General features: G+C 48.5%; 1 protein-coding gene across 1 annotated transcript in view; it reads left to right on the top strand.

Annotated features, from left to right (window-relative positions):
* The window catches only part of gsg1l (gsg1-like), a 24,958-nt gene extending 16,784 nt beyond the window's left edge, over positions 1-8,174 (top strand). Inside the window, 2 exon segments of the mRNA XM_066642841.1 lie at positions 600-705; positions 7,309-8,174. Coding sequence (XP_066498938.1) covers positions 600-705; positions 7,309-7,645 — 443 coding nt within the window. The 3' untranslated portion in view covers positions 7,646-8,174.
* The last annotated feature ends 12,475 nt before the right edge of the window (positions 8,175-20,649 follow it).

The raw sequence follows: 20,649 nt of genomic DNA on the forward strand, positions 1-20,649 counted from the left end.
GAGAGGGAGAGAGAGAGAGAGAGAGAGAGAGAAAGAGAGAGAGAGAGAGAGGAGAGATGGAGAGAGGATGTTCATCTGCTGATGTACAGTTTGTGTTAGCCATCCATCTCTGGCAGTTCAGCACTGAGAATAGTCCATCAGCCAAACAGCTACAGAGTGTAGTCCACCTGTTGCTATGCATACTTTATTATCCCTCTGTTCACACGTTTGTGGTGATGACGTGTTCGCATGTGTCATGTTGGTACTGAGTGGTTCAGACACAGCAGTTACTGCTGGAGTTTTAAAACCCTGTGTCCACTCACTGTCCTCTCTGTTAGACACTCTTACCTTGTTTGTCAACATTGTAGATTACAGTGGGTTCAGATGAGAGTTCTGAAGCCTCCTACTGAGCTTGTGAAGTGCCACTAGCATTTCCCTGTTTTTATTTCCTTTTATTAATCTATATACCTCAATTCAAAATACCACATCCAGTTACATTTTGCTATAAGGTTTATTTGAGGCCCTGTGCTCTTTCTGGAGCTTCATTAGCTTGAGATGCCTGCGGACATGCCTCACAATTTTTTATTATTCCGGTGTGTGTGTGTTCTTTTCCAGGGCTCCTGGCATGGTGGCTCATATGATGTACACACAGGTGTTTCAGATCACGGTCAGCTTAGGTCCAGAAGACTGGAGACCGCACACCTGGGACTACGGCTGGTCGTTCTGGTCAGTTCCTCACCTGTCATCACATGTCTTTACTGTTCACCTGTCCTCTCTCTGCGTCTGTTTCACAGATATGGGCTCTGACCCTCATTTATTTATTTTTTATTTGTTTGTTTGTGTAAAGTGTGAAAAGAGCAAACAGAATTCTGTAAAAGAACTACCAAGATACGTGTGTAACGACGTCCCTAAATTCCGAAGCTGATACATTGGTAACACCATAAAATCTAATGCTGTAACTCAGTTGTAGTTGTGACCATATTTCTAGTAATTACTCTGCAGTTGACAGATTGTTAATATGTAATTTAATAATTAATAGAGACACACTGTACAGTGGGACCATAAAATGCTTGAAGGTGTTGTAATAGACTTTGAAATGAAGCCATTCCTGATCCCTGCACACGGCAATACACTTTCTCACAGTGTAGAGACAGTAAACGGTTGGACAATAGGTGTCCTGATTAGAACATGAATGTCCAACACACTGACCATCACTGAGAAACAGCTGCTCTTCATTGTGTCCAGCGTCCTTCTCCTGAAACTCATTACCACACGCTGCTACTGCCCTCATCAGAAAGCATCAGCTCAGAGAGGAAAAGAAGGGACACGCGCACACAGAGCTTCAAAGCGAAGGTGGAGTGTGTGTGTTTGTGTGTTTGTGTGTGGTGAATGTTTGAAGACGAGTGGACGCAGGTGTGTGGGGGGTTTTTGGCTCTGAGTCTGAGATACGTATATTTAACTCTAATGGAGTCATATCAGCTAAATTCCACTCGCACTAATGTCCAGGAAGAACTGGACAGGGCTGCTTTTTCCACAAGTGAATGCAGTTCTGGGGGAAGTCCAACAGCAGTGTTCTCCTCCTGTTTAAACAGTCCTGTTCAGAATGGCTGGTTTCAGCACCTGTTCCTTTAAATGATAATGAGCCACTCGCTGATCTCCCGGAGCCCGAGTGCACAGCAGTGAGAAGCAGACGCTCTGGGTTTTAGCATTTTTTGCATGGTTCTCTTTCTTCACCGTTTTCGCTTTGCTCCATTTAACCTCGTCTTTGCACTTTCACAAAAACCCAGGGAGAGCACCGTGACTGAAGAGGGTGGGGCAATTCTAAAGTCTTGGCAATTCACTTCAGAAGTGGAGTAGAATCAGAACGGCTCATTTTATCCCATGTTTTCTGACTCAGGGGGCAATACAGAGCCCTAAAGGCTGTGGTTTGGTGGGTTCCAGATCCTCAGCAAGGAGGAGAAGTAGATGTATGTAAGCCATATAATTTCCCCATGACTATCATTGGGACAGTCATGAATATTTGCATGATTGTAACTTCACAGAACTGTATGCTAATTTCAGTATTAGCCTTAAGACCCCTGAAGCGATGGAGTGTTTGCACTGCATGACTTCAACCAAATGACTTGGACACGAGTTCCTGAAGCCAGAGCTGGGTTCTGACAGCCATGAGAGCGGTATTTACATTGGGCTGAATTACCACAGATGCTCGGCTGGCATCCATTAGACCGGGATAAAATTGCTTCATTTGTTCCTTGCCATCTGGCCCCATTTCCGCACTTTTTCTCTCATGCATTTTCTCCCTCTTTGGAGCGGCTGGAAACCTGTAAATCAGGGGGTAATTGAGGTTCAGTCTTGTTCAGATCCCGACGTTCGGCCGGGTTAATTTCCACAGCTCTGAGTGCTTTCAGGGCCTGTGGAGTGGAATATAGGGTTAATTTGTCATCCATGAACTCCAGTCACTCTCAGGAATCAGAAGGTTCAGCTCAGTGACTCAGAGGAAATAAGGGAATGAGAGTTTGTTAGTGCCAAGAAAGAAATGTGACGATGGCTAAAAAGCTGAGGGTGGCATTTCTAGGAGTTTCACTCCACAGCTCCATAAAAATAAAGCTGTATGCTGATTAATGTGTGAATGAAAGCAAGGATTTTCTGAAGTCACCAAGTCACCCCACAACATGTCCACAGCCGTCTGATTTCCAAGGCTCCGATCTCCAGATCTCCAAAAGTGATGGTCATGATTTTGCTGAGGGTTATGGTTAGGTTTAAGGTTGGGCCTAGGTTTAGGGTGAATACCATTTCTAATTTTTAACACTACCCCTTGTTTTTAAGTGTTATCCTGCACCTTGGAACTGAGTTATGGGGTGTAATGGTTACAATCTTCCCTAGGGATGATTTTTCAAAGGCAGCATTTCAGCGGGGCTTGGCTGCCAGTCTGCAGTGATATCAGAGCTTCTGGATTTGAACATTGTTTAATTTAGGGCATCATAAGCTTTCAAAAAGTTCCACAATACCATATTACCACCAACTCCTAACTCTCTATGATATGAAGCTGAATTTTGTTGCTTATTTGGCTGCTTTTGGTTTGAAACTTCCAGCAACTTCAGGCACTAGAATATATTTGCTTCAGTGTTTAAAGTGGAACTGCTAGTGATGTTTTATATTTGTTATGAAGTAAAGGGCCATAATTCACTGAAACTACATTACACTATGATAATACAGTGGCTATCATCATTTTTAAGGAGAAAACTAACATTTATGACTTTGTTTTGTCACTTGGCAGCCATCGTGCCGGTGATTCACAAGGTATTCTTAGCCCTGAAAAAATCTCAGATAGAAGGGGTATATAGCCCTCTCCCCTCAGCCCTTCTCCTCTTTCCCAACACAAATGGACACCCCTACCCTTAGACTAAATGAAGGGGTAAGGTTAAGTGGTAGAGCTAATGGGTGAAATAGGTTTAACCCTTAGACTTAAGTGTTAGCGATAATCAAGCTCAAAATCCTGATGTTTTCAATCTTTTGGAGTTGGGGTTAAGGGTATGTTTAAGGGTTGGGGTTAGGTTTTAGGGTTGCGTTTAGGGGCATGGTTTTAGAATTAGTGTGAGGTTTTGTGGTTGAGGGGGAGTGTCACGCCTTCGTCCTGTCATGTCTGTTGTCCCCGGCCATGTGCTTTTAGCACATGGCTATGTTTTGTTTATGTCCTTGTCTCCGCCCTCGTCCCGCCTCCTCGTCCGTGTCATGTGTTAACCCGTCCTCGTTATCTGTCCAGGTGTGTCTCGTTTGTGTCTGTATTTAAGCCCTCTTGTCTCTCATCCGTTGGTCGTACATTTCCCCTTTATCCTTTGTTAAGTAGGTCACGTTATTTAGTCTGTCCGTCTGTCTCTAGAGTTTCCCCGTTTCTTCTCCTTTGTCGTCGTGTCGCTTTTCGTCCGTCTGTCCTGTTTACCCTGTCTAGTTTCCTTTGTTTAATTTAGCTTGTTTGGCTCCTTGTTTGTTTTTGTTCTGTTTATGTATCATTGTTTTGTTTATATTAAAATATCCCGTGTTTTAGCGAATGCGTCCGCCTCCGTCAGTCCGCACCCCTCATCCCTGACAGAATGTACGACAATTACCAGGATGCAGCTAGCACAGAAAATATGTTCGACAGGGCTGCGATGTGGAGTAGCCGGCTCCGGCAGATACACGCCAGCGTTAATCAACGCCTACAGGAGGAGGCAGCTCGTGAATCGAGTGATTACGCCAGCGCGAGTCGTAAGAGTTGGCGGAAAAAGCGTGCTGGAGTCCCCCCCTCGCTGGGGGATTACCCCCTCAGTTCCGGGGAAATTTTTGGGGGGGCGTTAAGGGTAGGGGCTGTTAGCCTCACCTCCGTAGCTCTGAGGTCTGAGGCTAACAGGGGCACACCTCGAGGGGATATAATGGGTGCGCCTGTGAAACCCCCTAAACCCTTTACAGCTCCAGCGCAAGCCCGGCGAGCAGCACGAACTCCTGTCCTTGTAAAAGCGGCGCCAACGGCTGCGCCTGTCTTCATTAACGCGGCGCCTCCAGCCGCGCCTGTCCTCGAGAGCGCGGCGCGCACCTCTCCTGTCTTCGTGAGCGCGACGCGCGCCTCTCCAGTCTCCGTGGACGACGTCGCAGATTCATCTGCCTCTGTGGACGTCGTCGCACGTTCTCCAGTCTCCGTGGACGACGTCGCAGATTCATCTGCCTCTGTGGACGTCGTCGCACGTTCTTCAGTCTCCTTGGACGTCGTCGCAGATTCATCTGCCTCCGTGGACGTCGTCGCACGTTCTCCAGTCTCCGTGGACGACGTCGCAGATTCATCTGCCTCCGTGGACGTCGTCGCACGTTCTTCAGTCTCCTTGGACGTCGTCGCAGGTCCCCCTGCCTCGGGGGACGTCGTCGCAGGTCCCCCTGCCTCAGTGGACGTCGTCGCAGGTCCCCCTGCCTCAGTGGACGTCGTCGCAGGTCCCCCTGCCTCCATGGACGACGTCGCAGGGTCCCCCTGCCTCCGTGGACGACGTCGCAGGGTCCCCTGCCCCCGTGGACAACGTCGCAGGGTCCCCTGCCCCCGTGGACGACGTCGCAGGGTCCCCTGCCTCCGTGGACGACGTCGCAGGGTCCCCTGCCTCCGTGGACGACGTCGCAGGGTCCCCTGCCTCCGTGGACGACGTCGCAGGGTCCCCTGCCTCCGTGGACGACGTCGCAGGGTCCCCTGCCTCCGTGGACGTCGTCGCAGGGTCCCCTGCCTCCGTGATGGCGGCACCCGCCGCTCCAGTCTCCGTGATGGCGACACCCGCCGCTCCAGTCCCCTTGACTGTGGCTACGGCCGCTCCTGTCCCCGTGACTGTGGCCACGGCCGCTCCTGTCCCCGTGACTGTGGCCACGGCCGCTCCTGTCCCCTTGACTGTGGCCACGGCCGCTCCTGTCCCCGTGATTGTGGCCACGGCCGCTCCTGTCCCCGTGACTGTGGCCACGGCCGCTCCTGTCCCCGTGACTGTGGCCACGGCCGCTCCTGTCCCCGTGACTGTGGCCACGGCCGCTCCTGTCCCCGTGACTGTGGCCACGGCCGCTCCTGTCCATGTCCGTAGGTCGGCCCGAAGGACTTCAGGGCCGATCCCCAGAACTGTGCCCAGGCTGGTTCCTCAGACTGCCCCACAGACATTAGCCAGTCCTGGGCACCCTCCTGTTATATTGGTTCCCCTGTCTGTCCCTGTCTTGGTTCCTGTCTCTGTCCTTGTCCCTGTGCCCGTGTCAGCCTTTGTCTCTGTCCCTGTCCCGGTCACTGTGTTTGTGTCAGTCCCTGTGAATGTCTTGGTCCCTGTTCCCCTGTCAAGTCCTGTCCAGTCTCCGTTTCAACCTCATGTTCAGTCCCCTGTTAGTCATGTCCAGTCTCCGTATCCGTCTAATGTCCAGTCACCCGTCTTGTCTCCGGTCCAGTCTCTGTTTCAACCCTCTGTCTTGTCTCCTGTCCAGTCCCCTGTTAGTCCTGTCCAGTCCCCATTTCAACCCTCTGTCTTGTCTCACGTCCAGTTCCCGTATCCGTCCAATGTCCAGTCACCTGTCTTGTCTCCGGTCCAGTTTCCCTTTCAATCCCCTGTCCCGTCTCCGTTTCAGTCTAGTGTCATGTCACCTGTCCTGTCTTCTGTCCAGTCACATACCCCTGTCCAGTCTAATGTTCCTATCCTGTCCAGTGTCTTGTCCCCTGTCTCGTCACCAGTCTCTGCTCCCGTCCATTCCCAGCACCCAGTCCTGTCATCAGTCCCGTCTCCATTCCAGTCCCCTGTTCTGTCACCTGTCCATGTCCAGTCTTCTGTCCCCAAACGTGTCCAGTCTCCGTATCCGTCCCACGTTCAGTCCCCTGTCTTGTCTCCAGTCCAGTCTCCCGTCAATTCCCATGTGTCCACTCCTGTCCTGTCCAGTCCGTTCTCGTCTCTTGTGGCCCCCCTTTGTCAGTCTCCTGTCATGTCCCATGTCCCGTCTCGTATATTCGGTCCTGTCGTGTCCCCAGCTCCTGTGTCTGTTCCCGTCCTGTCCTGAGTCCTGTCTCCCTTGGTTCCTTGTCTTGTCTTAGTCTGTCTTGTTTTCCGTGCCCTCTCCTGTGCCAACTCCTGGGGGGTTTAGGTGTACGCGCCCCGGGAGTTGCGCGTTCATGGGGGGGGCATCTGTCACGCCTTCGTCCTGTCATGTCTGTTGTCCCCGGCCATGTGCTTTTAGCACATGGCTATGTTTTGTTTATGTCCTTGTCTCCGCCCTCGTCCCGCCTCCTCGTCCGTGTCATGTGTTAACCCGTCCTCGTTATCTGTCCAGGTGTGTCTCGTTTGTGTCTGTATTTAAGCCCTCTTGTCTCTCATCCGTTGGTCGTACATTTCCCCTTTATCCTTTGTTAAGTAGGTCACGTTATTTAGTCTGTCCGTCTGTCTCTAGAGTTTCCCCGTTTCTTCTCCTTTGTCGTCGTGTCGCTTTTCGTCCGTCTGTCCTGTTTACCCTGTCTAGTTTCCTTTGTTTAATTTAGCTTGTTTGGCTCCTTGTTTGTTTTTGTTCTGTTTATGTATCGTTGTTTTGTTTATATTAAAATATCCCGTGTTTTAGCGAATGCGTCCGCCTCCGTCAGTCCGCACCCCTCATCCCTGACAGGGAGGGTTAGATGTGAGCAATAAGTGTTAAGTGTTTGGTTTAAGGTGAGAGTTGGGAGATGTTTTAAGGCTGATTTTTCACACAAATAGACATAGTACAAAATTTCCATGTAGCCCAGCTAATAGAAGGGGTTTCTGATATTGTGGCCAGGCTATATCAACTCTCACTGTTTTTTATGTTGGTTTCTTGTCTACCTCGCAGCATGGCCTGGGGTTCCTTCACCTGCTGCATGGCGGCCTCCGTCACCACCCTCAACTCCTACACCAAGACGGTCATCGAGTTCCGGCACAAGAGGAAGCTTTTCGAGCAGGGTCTCCGCGAGGAGCAGACATTTCTGGACCAGGAGGCCTTCCACTACTTCCGTGACCGGTCAGTGCAGTCCATCTCCAGCGCCGTGGACGTGTACCCCAGCCATGGGAGTGCCCACGGGAGTGCCCACGGAAGTGTGTATGGAGGCAGCCGTGGTAAACTGAGAGCCCCGTCATCCTCCATGGACCTCGGGGACAACACTGAGTCTCTGGGGGAGGAGCAGTGCTGAGGATTTCCAAATGGTAAAACAGCACAGGCGTCAATACGGACCTGGAACTCTGCTGGAAAGTAGTGATGACCAATCACAGTGGAGGGGAAAGAAGGGGAGGGTCTAAAAAATAAGGGGAGATTTTGGTTGAATGTGGAAATAAGTGTCAAATGGAGAAGTCAGAATAGGACAGTTTCCTGGAAATGAGAAAGGGAATGGACTATAATGGGGTCAAGAGATTGAGTATATTTATCAGTATAAATCAAAGGTAAACTATTTTCCACATATACACAATAGGAATGGACACAATAATGAAAGGTCTACAGGAATGAATGGATGAGGATGAGAGTTCCACTGAATACTGCGATACGCAAGCTGTGGATTGGCTGCTCACAGTGAATGTATTTTTGAGGTCAGGGCATGTGGCTAGTGTGATGATGAGGATGAGTTTGGTTCAGTTGAATGTGGACAGAGGTGAAATAACACTGCCACTCATAAATGACCACTCAATATGTCTTTTTTTATCCCAGACTTTTGTGTGCATCAGGTTAAGTTTTAGAAAGTTATAATCACTTTAAGTATTACACTTAGTACACAACAAATTCTCCAGTGTTAAATCAAAACAATTAGTGTTAACGTAACACTGAGAGTGTTAAATTATTACACTAATAGTGTTAATTTATCAATAATAGTGTTGATTTAACACTGGAGAATTTGCTGAGTAGCTAGTACCCTTTGAATGTAGAACTTGGTAAAACTAGGACACTGAGAACAAAGTATCTAGGAATGTAGGAACCTGGGAACCAACAGAGCTTAGGACAGAAGACCACAGGGAGGTAGAGTCCTGGGAACGTATCCTGGGAATTGGGAAGGTTTTGCATGAAACCTAGGCCATTGGAAATGTAGGATCCTGTGGATATAGAACTCTGGGAAACCAGGACCCTTTGATACTAAGTCCTGGGAATTTAGGACCCTGGGTAAATAGGACCTTGGAGTATATGGCCCTGGGAATGAAAGATGCAGGTAACATAGGGCACTGGAAATGTAGGCGTCTGCGTATATAGTACACTAAGAATGTAGGACCCTAGGAACTGAAGACTCTGGACATGTACAATCCAGGGGATGTAGGATCTGGGTTTAAAGGATCCTGGAACTAAGGGGACTAGGATTGTAGGAGAGTGGGAAGGTTGGGCCCTGGGATCCTAGATCCCTATATTACCCTGAGAAAGTAGGACGCATGGAACACAGGCCACTGGAAATGTAGCAATTTGAGTAAATGGCACCCTAAGACCTGTGAAGGTAGAACCCTAGGTACAATAGGACCTAGGAGTGTATGACTCTGGCAATGTGAGATACGGTGAAAATGGTTCACTAGATACGTTGAATCCTGTGTGTATAGTACCCTCAAATTGTAGGACCCTAAGAATTAGGAATAAAAGCCAGAGAAACTGAAGACTAGAAGTATGTGAATATAGCCTCCAGAATAGTACGCTACTGGCAGTATAAGTCAATGGGAGTATAGGGCCCTAGCATCATAGGACCCGAGTTACATAGGACCTCTATGAGTCTATGATCCCGAGAAGTTAGGATGCCTGGAACATGAGCCACTGGAAATATAGGATTTTGAGCAAATTAAACCAGGAACTTTAGCAACCTGGGAGTGAATGAATCAGGTAAAGTAGGATCCAGGGATCTTAGGGCACTTGAAATGTAGGACCCTGGAAATATAACTCCATAGTAAGTTGTTAATGCTGAAAGATGAAGATACTAACACTTCCCCAGATGTGAATGTGGGTCTGTGTGAAATCAGCCCACTTGGTCAGTGGCTGTGCATAAGTCAGAGGGCGCCCTCCATGTATTTAATCTCTAGTTAAAACAGCCATGAAGTAAGTTACTAATTTATTAAGATGCTTTTATTTTGTGATTAAATATGCGATAAACCACAATGTGTTAGGCCTCTGAAAAGACAGGTGAACACTGTGGTCTGAAAGGATGTGGATTTGCCAAAAGCCTGCACTGAAGAAAGGAAATAGACACAAAAGAAGAATGTTAATCCCCACGTTGACAGGACATAAATAAATAAAATGTTTTAATCTGTTTTGACCGCTGCAGTGCGACGTGTTGCTGAGGTCAGATTTTGAAAGTCTTTATCTGGACTGCAGAAGATTGGACCAGTGTCTTTCCTTTGATGTGTTCACCAGACAGTCAAAGGCTCCACAGCTTCAGTATCCAACCAGATGTACAGGACTCTCACCACAAGCTTAGATCATGGCTGGGTTGTTGATTTGTGTGTGTGTGTGTGTGTGTTTCATATGCATTAAAGGATTATTGAGTGGTCAGTGACAATGCCTTCCTACCATCGTCTTTCACTTCAATTGTATAACTATTTAAATATACTCTATAGTGTTTTTGAATGTATGACACATAATATATATTTATCTATGTATGCATTAAGACCCTTGTATTTTTCATTTGATGAGAAACAAACAAACTTTCAAACTTAACTTGACTTTCTGTGTTTATTTGTTATGATTTTGATGAAATGTGGATATTAATCTGAGCAGAACCCAAAGCGCAGAAACTTGAATTGCGTGTGCTTTCCTCTGAAATGATTTCCTGGGGTATGTACGGTCCCCCAGGCCGTGATTTACAGCGTACTTACTGGAGGTCATAAAGCTGGACGTTGTTGCAAGTGGCTGCCTGGTTGGAACATGTGTTCAGTACAAGCACCCAATATAAATATGCCACCTCTGTAGAAAGAAGACTTCTTATTTAAAGAACGAATTTCATTCATTCATTCATTCTTAAGCGTTTTATTCTGAGCCTCCTGAGATTATCACAATCTGTGAGGCACCACACACTCTCACAGTCACTCAGTCACCCAACACTCACCCAGTTACTCAAACTCACACACTCATCCAGTCATTCACAAATGTGGACAATGTAACACCGCCACTCTTCCTACCAACAGTGCATAGTTTGGACTGTGGGAGGACACCCAAACAGACACAGGGAGAACACTAGGGGGCTTCACAGTTACAAAGAAGTAGCCAAGGCCCACCTCCTTGTTTCGATAATCATTTATTATCACCCCCTTCAAACTCTCTGATACAACATTGAAATATTCATCGTTTTTTTGTTTGAAACTTTCAGTTCCACCTTAAATGTTGGAGTAGCTACAGGCACTAGAATATAATTGCTTCAATATTCAACGTGGAACTGGGAATTCACTCGCTACCTACAGAGATATCGACAAAATATAGTAGATTTTATTTATTCTTGTTATGAATTAAAAGGTCGTAATGCATTGAAACTACATTAAACTAAGATCATACCATTTTTATCATAGTTTTTAAAAACTACTGACATTTGTGGCTCTGTCGTCACTCGTGCTGCCAAGACATCCACAGCCATTTGTTTGACGTGTGCCCCTGAAAAATCTCTTCCCAACAAAAATTGAGACACCCCTACCTTTAGCCAAAATGGAGGGGTTGGGCTAAGTGTGGACCTCGTCTTGATTAAAGAATCAGTGAGAGATTCCTTCAGGGCTGAGTCATTTATATTTAGACAAACTCACCTGGACAGTGCGAAGCCTTTCAAGATCAATCCGTCCATCGATCAAACCGATGGCGTATTCCTGAGGAACGGGAGCATCGCTAAAGCTGCTTAAGCCGCATAATTAACCAATGACAAATGAGCAGGGGCATCATCCATTACAATCTGAAGGACAGAGCCAAATTGGGCGCTCCATGCGGCTGGGCTGGGCTCGGAGACTGCTGGGTGGAGTGTGTGGGGTGGGAGTGGGGGTGGCGGTGGGGGCGGGCGCTCAATTCATGCTAATAAAGCCTTTGACTGCGTGCCTCCAATACTAGAAACGAGAGCGCATTGTTATAGACGTCCTTGCTCATTCATTCCCACACAGCTGTAATTCCCTTCACTGAATGGATTTTTTTGTATTCCATTAGTTTGTTTATGTCACTAATGGCCTTGGTCTGCATGCACTGGAAGAAAAAAACACAAACCCACAAGGGCCTTAGTGAATAGATCATACCATAGCTCCTCGACCATGTGCCAGACTCAATGCCTCGGATGTAATGAGGTGTCCCTGACTGGACGGAGACATCACTGGGCTGTGAAAGAGAGGGAAAGCCCTTCACCTCCTTCAGCCCACTCTAAACACTTCTGACCATGTTGTTTACAACGAGATGTTGCTATACACGTTCGAAGAGTTTGAGACCCTCACACAAACCTGTGGACACGCCCCCCAGCATGCGGTCCGTCAGCGAAGGCAGATTTGATGTCCCTGTTAGACTTTTGCAATGAAGCTCCTCTCTGACTTTGTTTTTCTGATATAAGATGATACATAAGACCTTCAGTTCAGCTCCTGGAGGCCTAACCAATGAGAGAGCTTGGTTATCACTGATACTGAAATTTCTGACGGGATGATTAGGTGTCTCAGGTGGTTTCACTGCCACACAGCTGCAGGGGTCTCGGGATCCTTTCCTCGGGTCACCGTCTGTGAGGAGCGTGGTGTGTTCTCTCTGTGTCTGCACATGTTTCCTCCAGGAACTCAGGTTTCCTCCCACAGTCCACAGCACACAATGATTGGTGGAGTGACTGGGTGACGTTGTTCACAAGCATTAGTGTGTGTGACTGTGTGACTGTGTGAAACTCTCCACAGGTGTGAGTGTGTGAAACTGTCCACAGGTGAGTGTGTGCGTGACTGGGTGAGTGTGTGAGTGTGTGAGTGACTGGGTGAGTGTGTGAAACTGTCCACAGGTGAGTGTGTGAGTGACTGGGTGAGTGTGTGAAACTGTCCACAGGTGAGTGTGTGCGTGACTGGGTGAGTGTGTGAATGACTGGGTGAGTGTGTGAGTGACTGGGTGAGTGTGTGAATGACTGGGTGAGTGTGTGAGTGACTGGGTGAGTGTGTGAATGACTGGGTGAGTGTGTGAGTGACTGGGTGAGTGTGTGAAACTGTCCACAGGTGAGTGTGTACGTGACTGGGTGAGTGTGTGAGTGACTGGGTGAGTGTGTGCGTGACTGGGTGAGTGTGTGAGTGACTGGGTGAGTGTGTAAAACTGTCCACAGGTGAGTGTGTGCGTGACTGGGTGAGTGTGTGAAACTGTCCACAGGTGAGTGTGTGCGTGACTGGGTGAGTGTGTGAGTGCCTGGGTGAGTGTGTGAAACTGTCCACAGGTGAGTGTGTGCGTGACTGGGTGAGTGTGTGAAACTGTCCACAGGTGAGTGTGTGAGTGACTGGGTGAGTGTGTGAGTGCCTGGGTGAGTGTGTGAGTGCCTGGGTGAGTGTGTGAAACTGTCCACAGGTGAGTGTGTGCGTGACTGGGTGAGTGTGTGAAACTGTCCACAGGTGAGTGTGTGAGTGACTGGGTGAGTGTGTGAAACTGTCCACAGGTGAGTGTGTGCGTGACTGGGTGAGTGTGTGAGTGACTGGGTGAGTGTGTGAAACTGTCCACAGGGGAGTGTGTGAGTGACTGGGTGAGTGTGTGAGTGACTGGGTGAGTGTGTGAAACTGTCCACAGGTGAGTGTGTGCGTGACTGGGTGAGTGTGTGAGTGACTGGGTGAGTGTGTGAAACTGTCCACAGGGGAGTGTGTGAGTGACTGGGTGAGTGTGTGAGTGACTGGGTGAGTGTGTGAAACTGTCCACAGGTGAGTGTGTGCGTGACTGGGTGAGTGTGTGAAACTGTCCACAGGTGAGTGTGTGCGTGACTGGGTGAGTGTGTGAAACTAGTTGTTAATATCACTGTGTTGTAGCTCCATTTCAAAGCAAAAGCAGTGAACTTCAGACCACCCTCATGTCTCAGTTAATAGACTACATCTAAAGTAAGGGGAGAAAGAGTGAATTTGAAGACTGTGTGTGTGTGTGTGTGTGTGTGTGTGTAGATACGGTTACTCATTGCACTGCTGGAAGGTTGAAGTTGGTGTAAAACATGACCAATCCATGTTTTTTTCAAATTACACGTGGATTTCATCAGAGCCTTGACCCTTGGAGGCCGAATCAATAGTGACCACTTGTGTGGAGCTTCACGGGGGGGATACGTATACAGAGCCTCGCAGCATCCCCTGAGTTTTTCCAATCACAGGAGCCGTAATGAAGTGCAGACAGAGGCAGATGAAGTCGTAATTTGCTCATAAATGATTCAGCGTCTCAGATGAGCGTAATGACTCTAATGAAAGTAACAGAGGATGCTTTCTTTTGGGGTTTCTCAGTGTCCAGAGGGCTCCAGAGAACGCCCCCACACTCCCACAGCCTGGGATGATGTATGGTTGCAGAGACGGTGGGGATGGGCCAGCGTGTGGCTGCGTGAGCGGAATTTGCGGCCCGTATAAATCTCCCACGTCCATTAGGAGTGGTCAGTGATGCAGCGCAAAACACAGGCCCCAACGTCAGGCCTAACCCCAGAGAACCATACATCACACTGAGGACGTGACACAGCGGAACAAATCCCACACAAAACTGAGAGGGTCACTGTGGGGTGAAGCATCAAGGAATCTGCAATAGCACTGTGTTCAATCAGTGCCAGGAAACAACACCAATCATTTAAGGCGATGTCGATGGTTCTCACAGTGGAAACTGGACAGTGGAATCTCTGCATCTTTTAAGGTGGAATGGTATGTTTGAATAAGAAGCCAAGTTTGTAGGTGGCTGAAACTTAATGTGTCTTATTCACTGTATGAATTATCACAGAAACTCATTTGTAAATTGAGTTAGTAGAGTTTTGTAGCACTTTCAGTCTGTGTTTACATTAATGCAGTTAGCACTGTCCTGAATCTGGAGTCAGTTCCACATTAAGTCATCTGTAACAGCAAAAATAAGTCAGTATTATCCATCTATCCATCTAAGACATAGAGTACATAGAGATGAGCAATATACTCATCTCTTTTTGTGCTTTTTAACAAGTCAGAGCCCTATCCACTGTCTAAACACCTCCAGATGCCATTTCTGGACTGTGGCACAGTCTACTGCGGTGTTAATATCTGAGAACATCTAATAAACCTATGAAACTACATGATGTTAATATTAGATTCCCATTTCTACTATGAGTTCTGATGAACTTTCATTAGCAAAGATCCTTCACCAAAGACAGTCATTCATTCATTCATTCATTCGTTGTCTGTAACCACAGGGTATGGTGGGCCCGGAGCCTACCCAGAATTCAGGAATACATCCATGAATTTGACATCACTAGCGTGTTAGCTGTCACCTTAAATGCCATTCACGTTTCATCTTCTTGACTCCTGTTGAGCCGGCCAACCCCACAGAGCTACCAGATGTCATGAAATGTGTTTATAAAAGTTGTTTTTCTGAAGAAGAAGGAAATTTTTGGAAAGAAATCTGTTACTACATTTACTGGCCACTTTATTAGAAACCCCAAATAAACTGAGGAACTAAAGGTGGGACACTGACCACTGAGGGACTAAAGAAGGGACCTGACCACTGAGGAACTAAAGGTGGAACCTGACCACTGAGGAACTAAAGGTGGGACCTGACCACTGAGGAACTAAAGATGGGACCTGACCACTGAGGAACTAAAGATGGGACCTGACCACTGAGGAACTAAAGATGGGACCTGACCACTGAGGAACTAAAGATGGGACCTGACCACTGAGGAACTAAAGGTGGGACCTGACCACTGAGGAACTAAAGATGGGACCTGACCACTGAGGAACTAAAGATAAGACCTGACCACTGAGGAACTAAAGATAAGACCTGACCACTGAGGAACTAAAGGTGGGACCTGACCACTGAGGAACTAAAGATGGGACCTGACCACTGAGGAACTAAAGGTGGAACCTGACCACTGAGGAACTAAAGGTGGAACCTGACCACTGAGGAACTAAAGATGGGACCTGACCACTGAGGAACTAAAGATGGGACCTGACCACTGAGGAACTAAAGATGGGACCTGACCACTGAGGAACTAAAGATAAGACCTGACCACTGAGGAACTAAAGGTGGGACCTGACCACTGAGGAACTAAAGGTGGGACCTGACCACTGAGGAACTAAAGGTGGATCCTGACCACTGAGGAACTAAAGATGGGACCTGACCACTGAGGAACTAAAGGTGGAACCTGACCACTGAGGAACTAAAGGTGGAACCTGACCACTGAGGAACTAAAGATGGGACCTGACCACTGAGGAACTAAAGATGGGACCTGACCACTGAGGAACTAAAGATGGGACACTGACCACTGAGGTGACCACTGAGGAACTAAAGGTGGGACCTGACCACTGAGGAACTAAAGATGGGACCTGACCACTGAGGAACTAAAGGTGGGACACTTACCACTGAGGAACTAAAGGTGGACCCTGACCACTGAGGAACTAAAGGTGGGACCTGACCACTGAGGAACTAAAGGTGGGACCTGACCACTGAGGAACTAAAGGTGGGACCTGACCACTGAGGAACTAAAGGTGGACACTGACCACTGAGGAACTAAAGGTGGACACTGACCACTGAGGAACTAAAGGTGGAACCTGACCACTGAGGAACTAACCACTGAGGAACTAAAGATGGGACCTAACCACTGAGGAACTAAAGATGGGACCTGAACACTGAGGAACTAAAGGTGGGACCTGACCACTGAGGAACTAAAGTTGGGACCTGACCACTGAGGAACTAAAGATGGGACCTGACCACTGAGGAACTAAAGATGGGACCTGACCACTGAGGAACTAAAGATGGGACCTGACCACTGAGGAACTAAAGGTGGGACACTGACCACTGAGGAACTAAAGGTGGGACCTGACCACTGAGGAACTAAAGGTGGAACCTGACCACTGAGGAACTAAAGGTGGGACCTGACCACTGAGGAACTAAAGATGGGACCTGACCACTGAGGAACTAAAGGTGGGACCTGACCACTGAGGAACTAAAAGTGGGACCTGACCACTGAGGAACTAAAGGTGGGACCTGACCACTGAGGAACTAAAGGTGGGACCTGACCACTGAGGAACTAAAGGTGGGACCTGACCACTGAGGAACTAAAGATGGGACCTGACCACTGAGGAACTAAAGGTGGAACCTGACCACTGAGGAACTAAAGGTGGAACCTGACCACTGAGGAACTAAAGATGGGACCTGACCACTGAGGAACTAAAGATGGGACCTGACCACTGAGGAACTAAAGATGGGACCTGACCACTGAGGAACTAAAGATAAGACCTGACCACTGAGGAACTAAAGGTGGGACCTGACCACTGAGGAACTAAAGGTGGGACCTGACCACTGAGGAACTAAAGGTGGATCCTGACCACTGAGGAACTAAAGATGGGACCTGACCACTGAGGAACTAAAGGTGGAACCTGACCACTGAGGAACTAAAGGTGGAACCTGACCACTGAGGAACTAAAGATGGGACCTGACCACTGAGGAACTAAAGATGGGACCTGACCACTGAGGAACTAAAGATGGGACACTGACCACTGAGGAACTAAAGGTGGGACCTGACCACTGAGGAACTAAAGGTGGGACCTGACCACTGAGGAACTAAAGATGGGACCTGACCACTGAGGAACTAAAGGTGGGACACTTACCACTGAGGAACTAAAGGTGGACCCTGACCACTGAGGAACTAAAGGTGGGACCTGACCACTGAGGAACTAAAGGTGGGACCTGACCACTGAGGAACTAAAGGTGGGACCTGACCACTGAGGAACTAAAGGTGGACACTGACCACTGAGGAACTAAAGGTGGACACTGACCACTGAGGAACTAAAGGTGGAACCTGACCACTGAGGAACTAAAGATGGGACCTAACCACTGAGGAACTAAAGATGGGACCTGAACACTGAGGAACTAAAGGTGGGACCTGACCACTGAGGAACTAAAGTTGGGACCTGACCACTGAGGAACTAAAGATGGGACCTGACCACTGAGGAACTAAAGATGGGACCTGACCACTGAGGAACTAAAGATGGGACCTGACCACTGAGGAACTAAAGGTGGGACACTGACCACTGAGGAACTAAAGGTGGGACCTGACCACTGAGGAACTAAAGGTGGAACCTGACCACTGAGGAACTAAAGGTGGGACCTGACCACTGAGGAACTAAAGATGGGACCTGACCACTGAGGAACTAAAGGTGGGACCTGACCACTGAGGAACTAAAAGTGGGACCTGACCACTGAGGAACTAAAGGTGGGACCTGACCACTGAGGAACTAAAGATTGGACCACTGAGGACCACTTAGGAACTAAAGGTGGGACCTGAGCACTGAGGAACTAAAGGTGGGACCTGACCACTGAGGAACTAAAGGTTGGACACTGACCACTGAGGAACTAAAGATGGGACACTGACCACTGAGGAACTAAAGGTGGGACCTGACCACTGAGGAACTAAAGATGGGACCTGACCACTGAGGAACTAAAGGTGGGACCTGACCACTGAGGAACTAAAGATGGGACCTGACCACTGAGGAACTAAAGGTGGGACCTGACCACTGAGGAACTAAAGGTGGAACCTGACCACTGAGGAACTAAAGGTGGGACCTGACCACTGAGGAACTAAAGATGGGACCTGACCACTGAGGAACTAAAGGTGGGACCTGACCACTGAGGAACTAAAGGTGGAACCTGACCACTGAGGAACTAAAGGTGGGACCTGACCACTGAGGAACTAAAGATGGAACCTGACCACTGAGGAACTAAAGGTGGAACACTGACCACTGAGGAACTGAAGATGGGACCTGACCACTGAGGAACTAAAGATGGGACCTGACCACTGAGGAACTAAAGATGGGACCTGACCACTGAGGAACTAAAGATGGGACCTGACCACTGAGGAACTAAAGGTGGACACTGACCACTGAGGAACTAAATGTGGAACCTGACCACTGAGGAACTAAAGATGGGACCTGACCACTGAGGAACTAAAGGTGGGACCTGACCACTGAGGAACTAAAGATGGGACCTGACCACTGAGGAACTAAAGATGGGACCTGACCACTGAGGAACTAAAGATGGGACCTGACCACTGAGGAACTAAAGGTGGGACCTGACCACTGAGGAACTAAAAGTGGGACCTGACCACTGAGGAACTAAAGGTGGGACCTGACCACTGAGGAACTAAAGATGGGACCACTGAGGACCACTGAGGAACTAAAGGTGGGACCTGAGCACTGAGGAACTAAAGGTGGGACCTGACCACTGAGGAACTAAAGGTGGGACCTGACCACTGAGGAACTAAAGATGGGACCTGACCACTGACGAACTAAAGATAAGACCTGACCACTGAGGAACTAAAGATGGGACACTGACCACTGAGGAACTAAAGGTGGGACCTGACCACTGAGGAACTAAAGATGGGACCTGACCACTGAGGAACTAAAGGTGGAACACTGACCACTGAGGAACTAAAGGTGGGACCTGACCACTGAGGAACTAAAGATGGAACCTGACCACTGAGGAACTAAAGGTGGAACACTGACCACTGAGGAACTGAAGATGGGACCTGACCACTGAGGAACTAAAAATGGGACCTGACCACTGAGGAACTAAAGGTGGACACTGACCACTGAGGAACTAAATGTGGAACCTGACCACTGAGGAACTAAAGATGGGACCTGACCACTGAGGAACTAAAGGTGGGACCTGACCACTGAGGAACTAAAGGTGGGACCTGACCACTGAGGGACTAAAGATGGGACCTGACCACTGAGGAACTAAAGATGGGACCTGACCACTGAGGAACTAAAGATGGGACCTGACCACTGAGGAACTAAAGGTGGGACTTGACCACTGAGGAACTAAAGGTGGGACCTGACCACTGAGGAACTAAAGATGGGACCTGACCACTGAGGAACTAAAGGTGGGACCTGACCACTGAGGAACTAAAGATGGGACTTGACCACTGAGGAACTAAAGGTGGGACACTGACCACTGAGGAACTAAAGGTGGGACCTGACCACTGAGGAACTAAAGGTGGGACCTGACCACTGAGGAACTAAAGGTGGGACCTGACCACTGAGGAACTAAAGGTGGAACCTGACCACTGAGGAACTAAAGGTGGAACCTGACCACTGAGGAACTAAAAATGGGACCTGACCATTGAGGAACTAAAGGTGGAACCTGACCACTGAGGAACTAAAGGTGGAACCTGACCACTGAGGAACTAAAGGTGGGACCTGACCACTGAGGAACTAAAGGTGGGACCTGACCACTGATGAACTAAAGGTGGGAAACTGACCACTGAGGAACTAAAGATGGGACCTGACCACCGAGGAACTAAAAATGGGACCTGACCATTGAGGAACTAAAGGTGGAACCTGACCACTGAGGAACTAAAGGTGGAACCTGACCACTGAGGAACTAAAGGTGGAACCTGACCACTGAGGAACTAAAGGTGGAACCTGACCACTGAGGAACTAAAAATGGGACCTGACCATTGAGGAACTAAAGGTGGGACCTGACCACTGAGGAACTAAAGGTGGAACCTGACCACTGAGGAACTAAAGGTGGAACCTGACCACTGAGGAACTAAAGGTGGAACCTGACCACTGAGGAACTAAAAATGGGACCTGACCATTGAGGAACTAAAGGTGGAACCTGACCACTGAGGAACTAAAGGTGGAACCTGACCACTGAGGAACTAAAGGTGGGACCTGACCACTGAGGAACTAAAGGTGGAACCTGACCACTGAGGAACTAAAGGTGGGACCTGACCACTGAGGAACTAAAGGTGGGACCTGACCACTGAGGAACTAAAGGTGGAACCTGACCACTGAGGAACTAAAGGTGGGACCTGACCACTGAGGAACTAAAGGTGGGACCTGACCACTGAGGAACTAAAGGTGGGACCTGACCACTGAGGAACTAAAGGTGGGACCTGACCACTGAGGAACTAAAGGTGGGACCTGACCACTGAGGAACTAAAGGTGGAACCTCACCACTGAGTTTAGCCCAATGGTTCCCTGGACTGCTGATTCTCTTCTGTGGGAGGTCACTCTTGTCAGAGCCAATGACTTGTGACTGCTTTCGCTTTAAGGTGGAGTAAATCTA

This window comes from Hoplias malabaricus, chromosome 13 (genome assembly GCF_029633855.1).
Source record: "Hoplias malabaricus isolate fHopMal1 chromosome 13, fHopMal1.hap1, whole genome shotgun sequence".
In the NCBI taxonomy this organism is placed as follows: domain Eukaryota; kingdom Metazoa; phylum Chordata; class Actinopteri; order Characiformes; family Erythrinidae; genus Hoplias; species Hoplias malabaricus.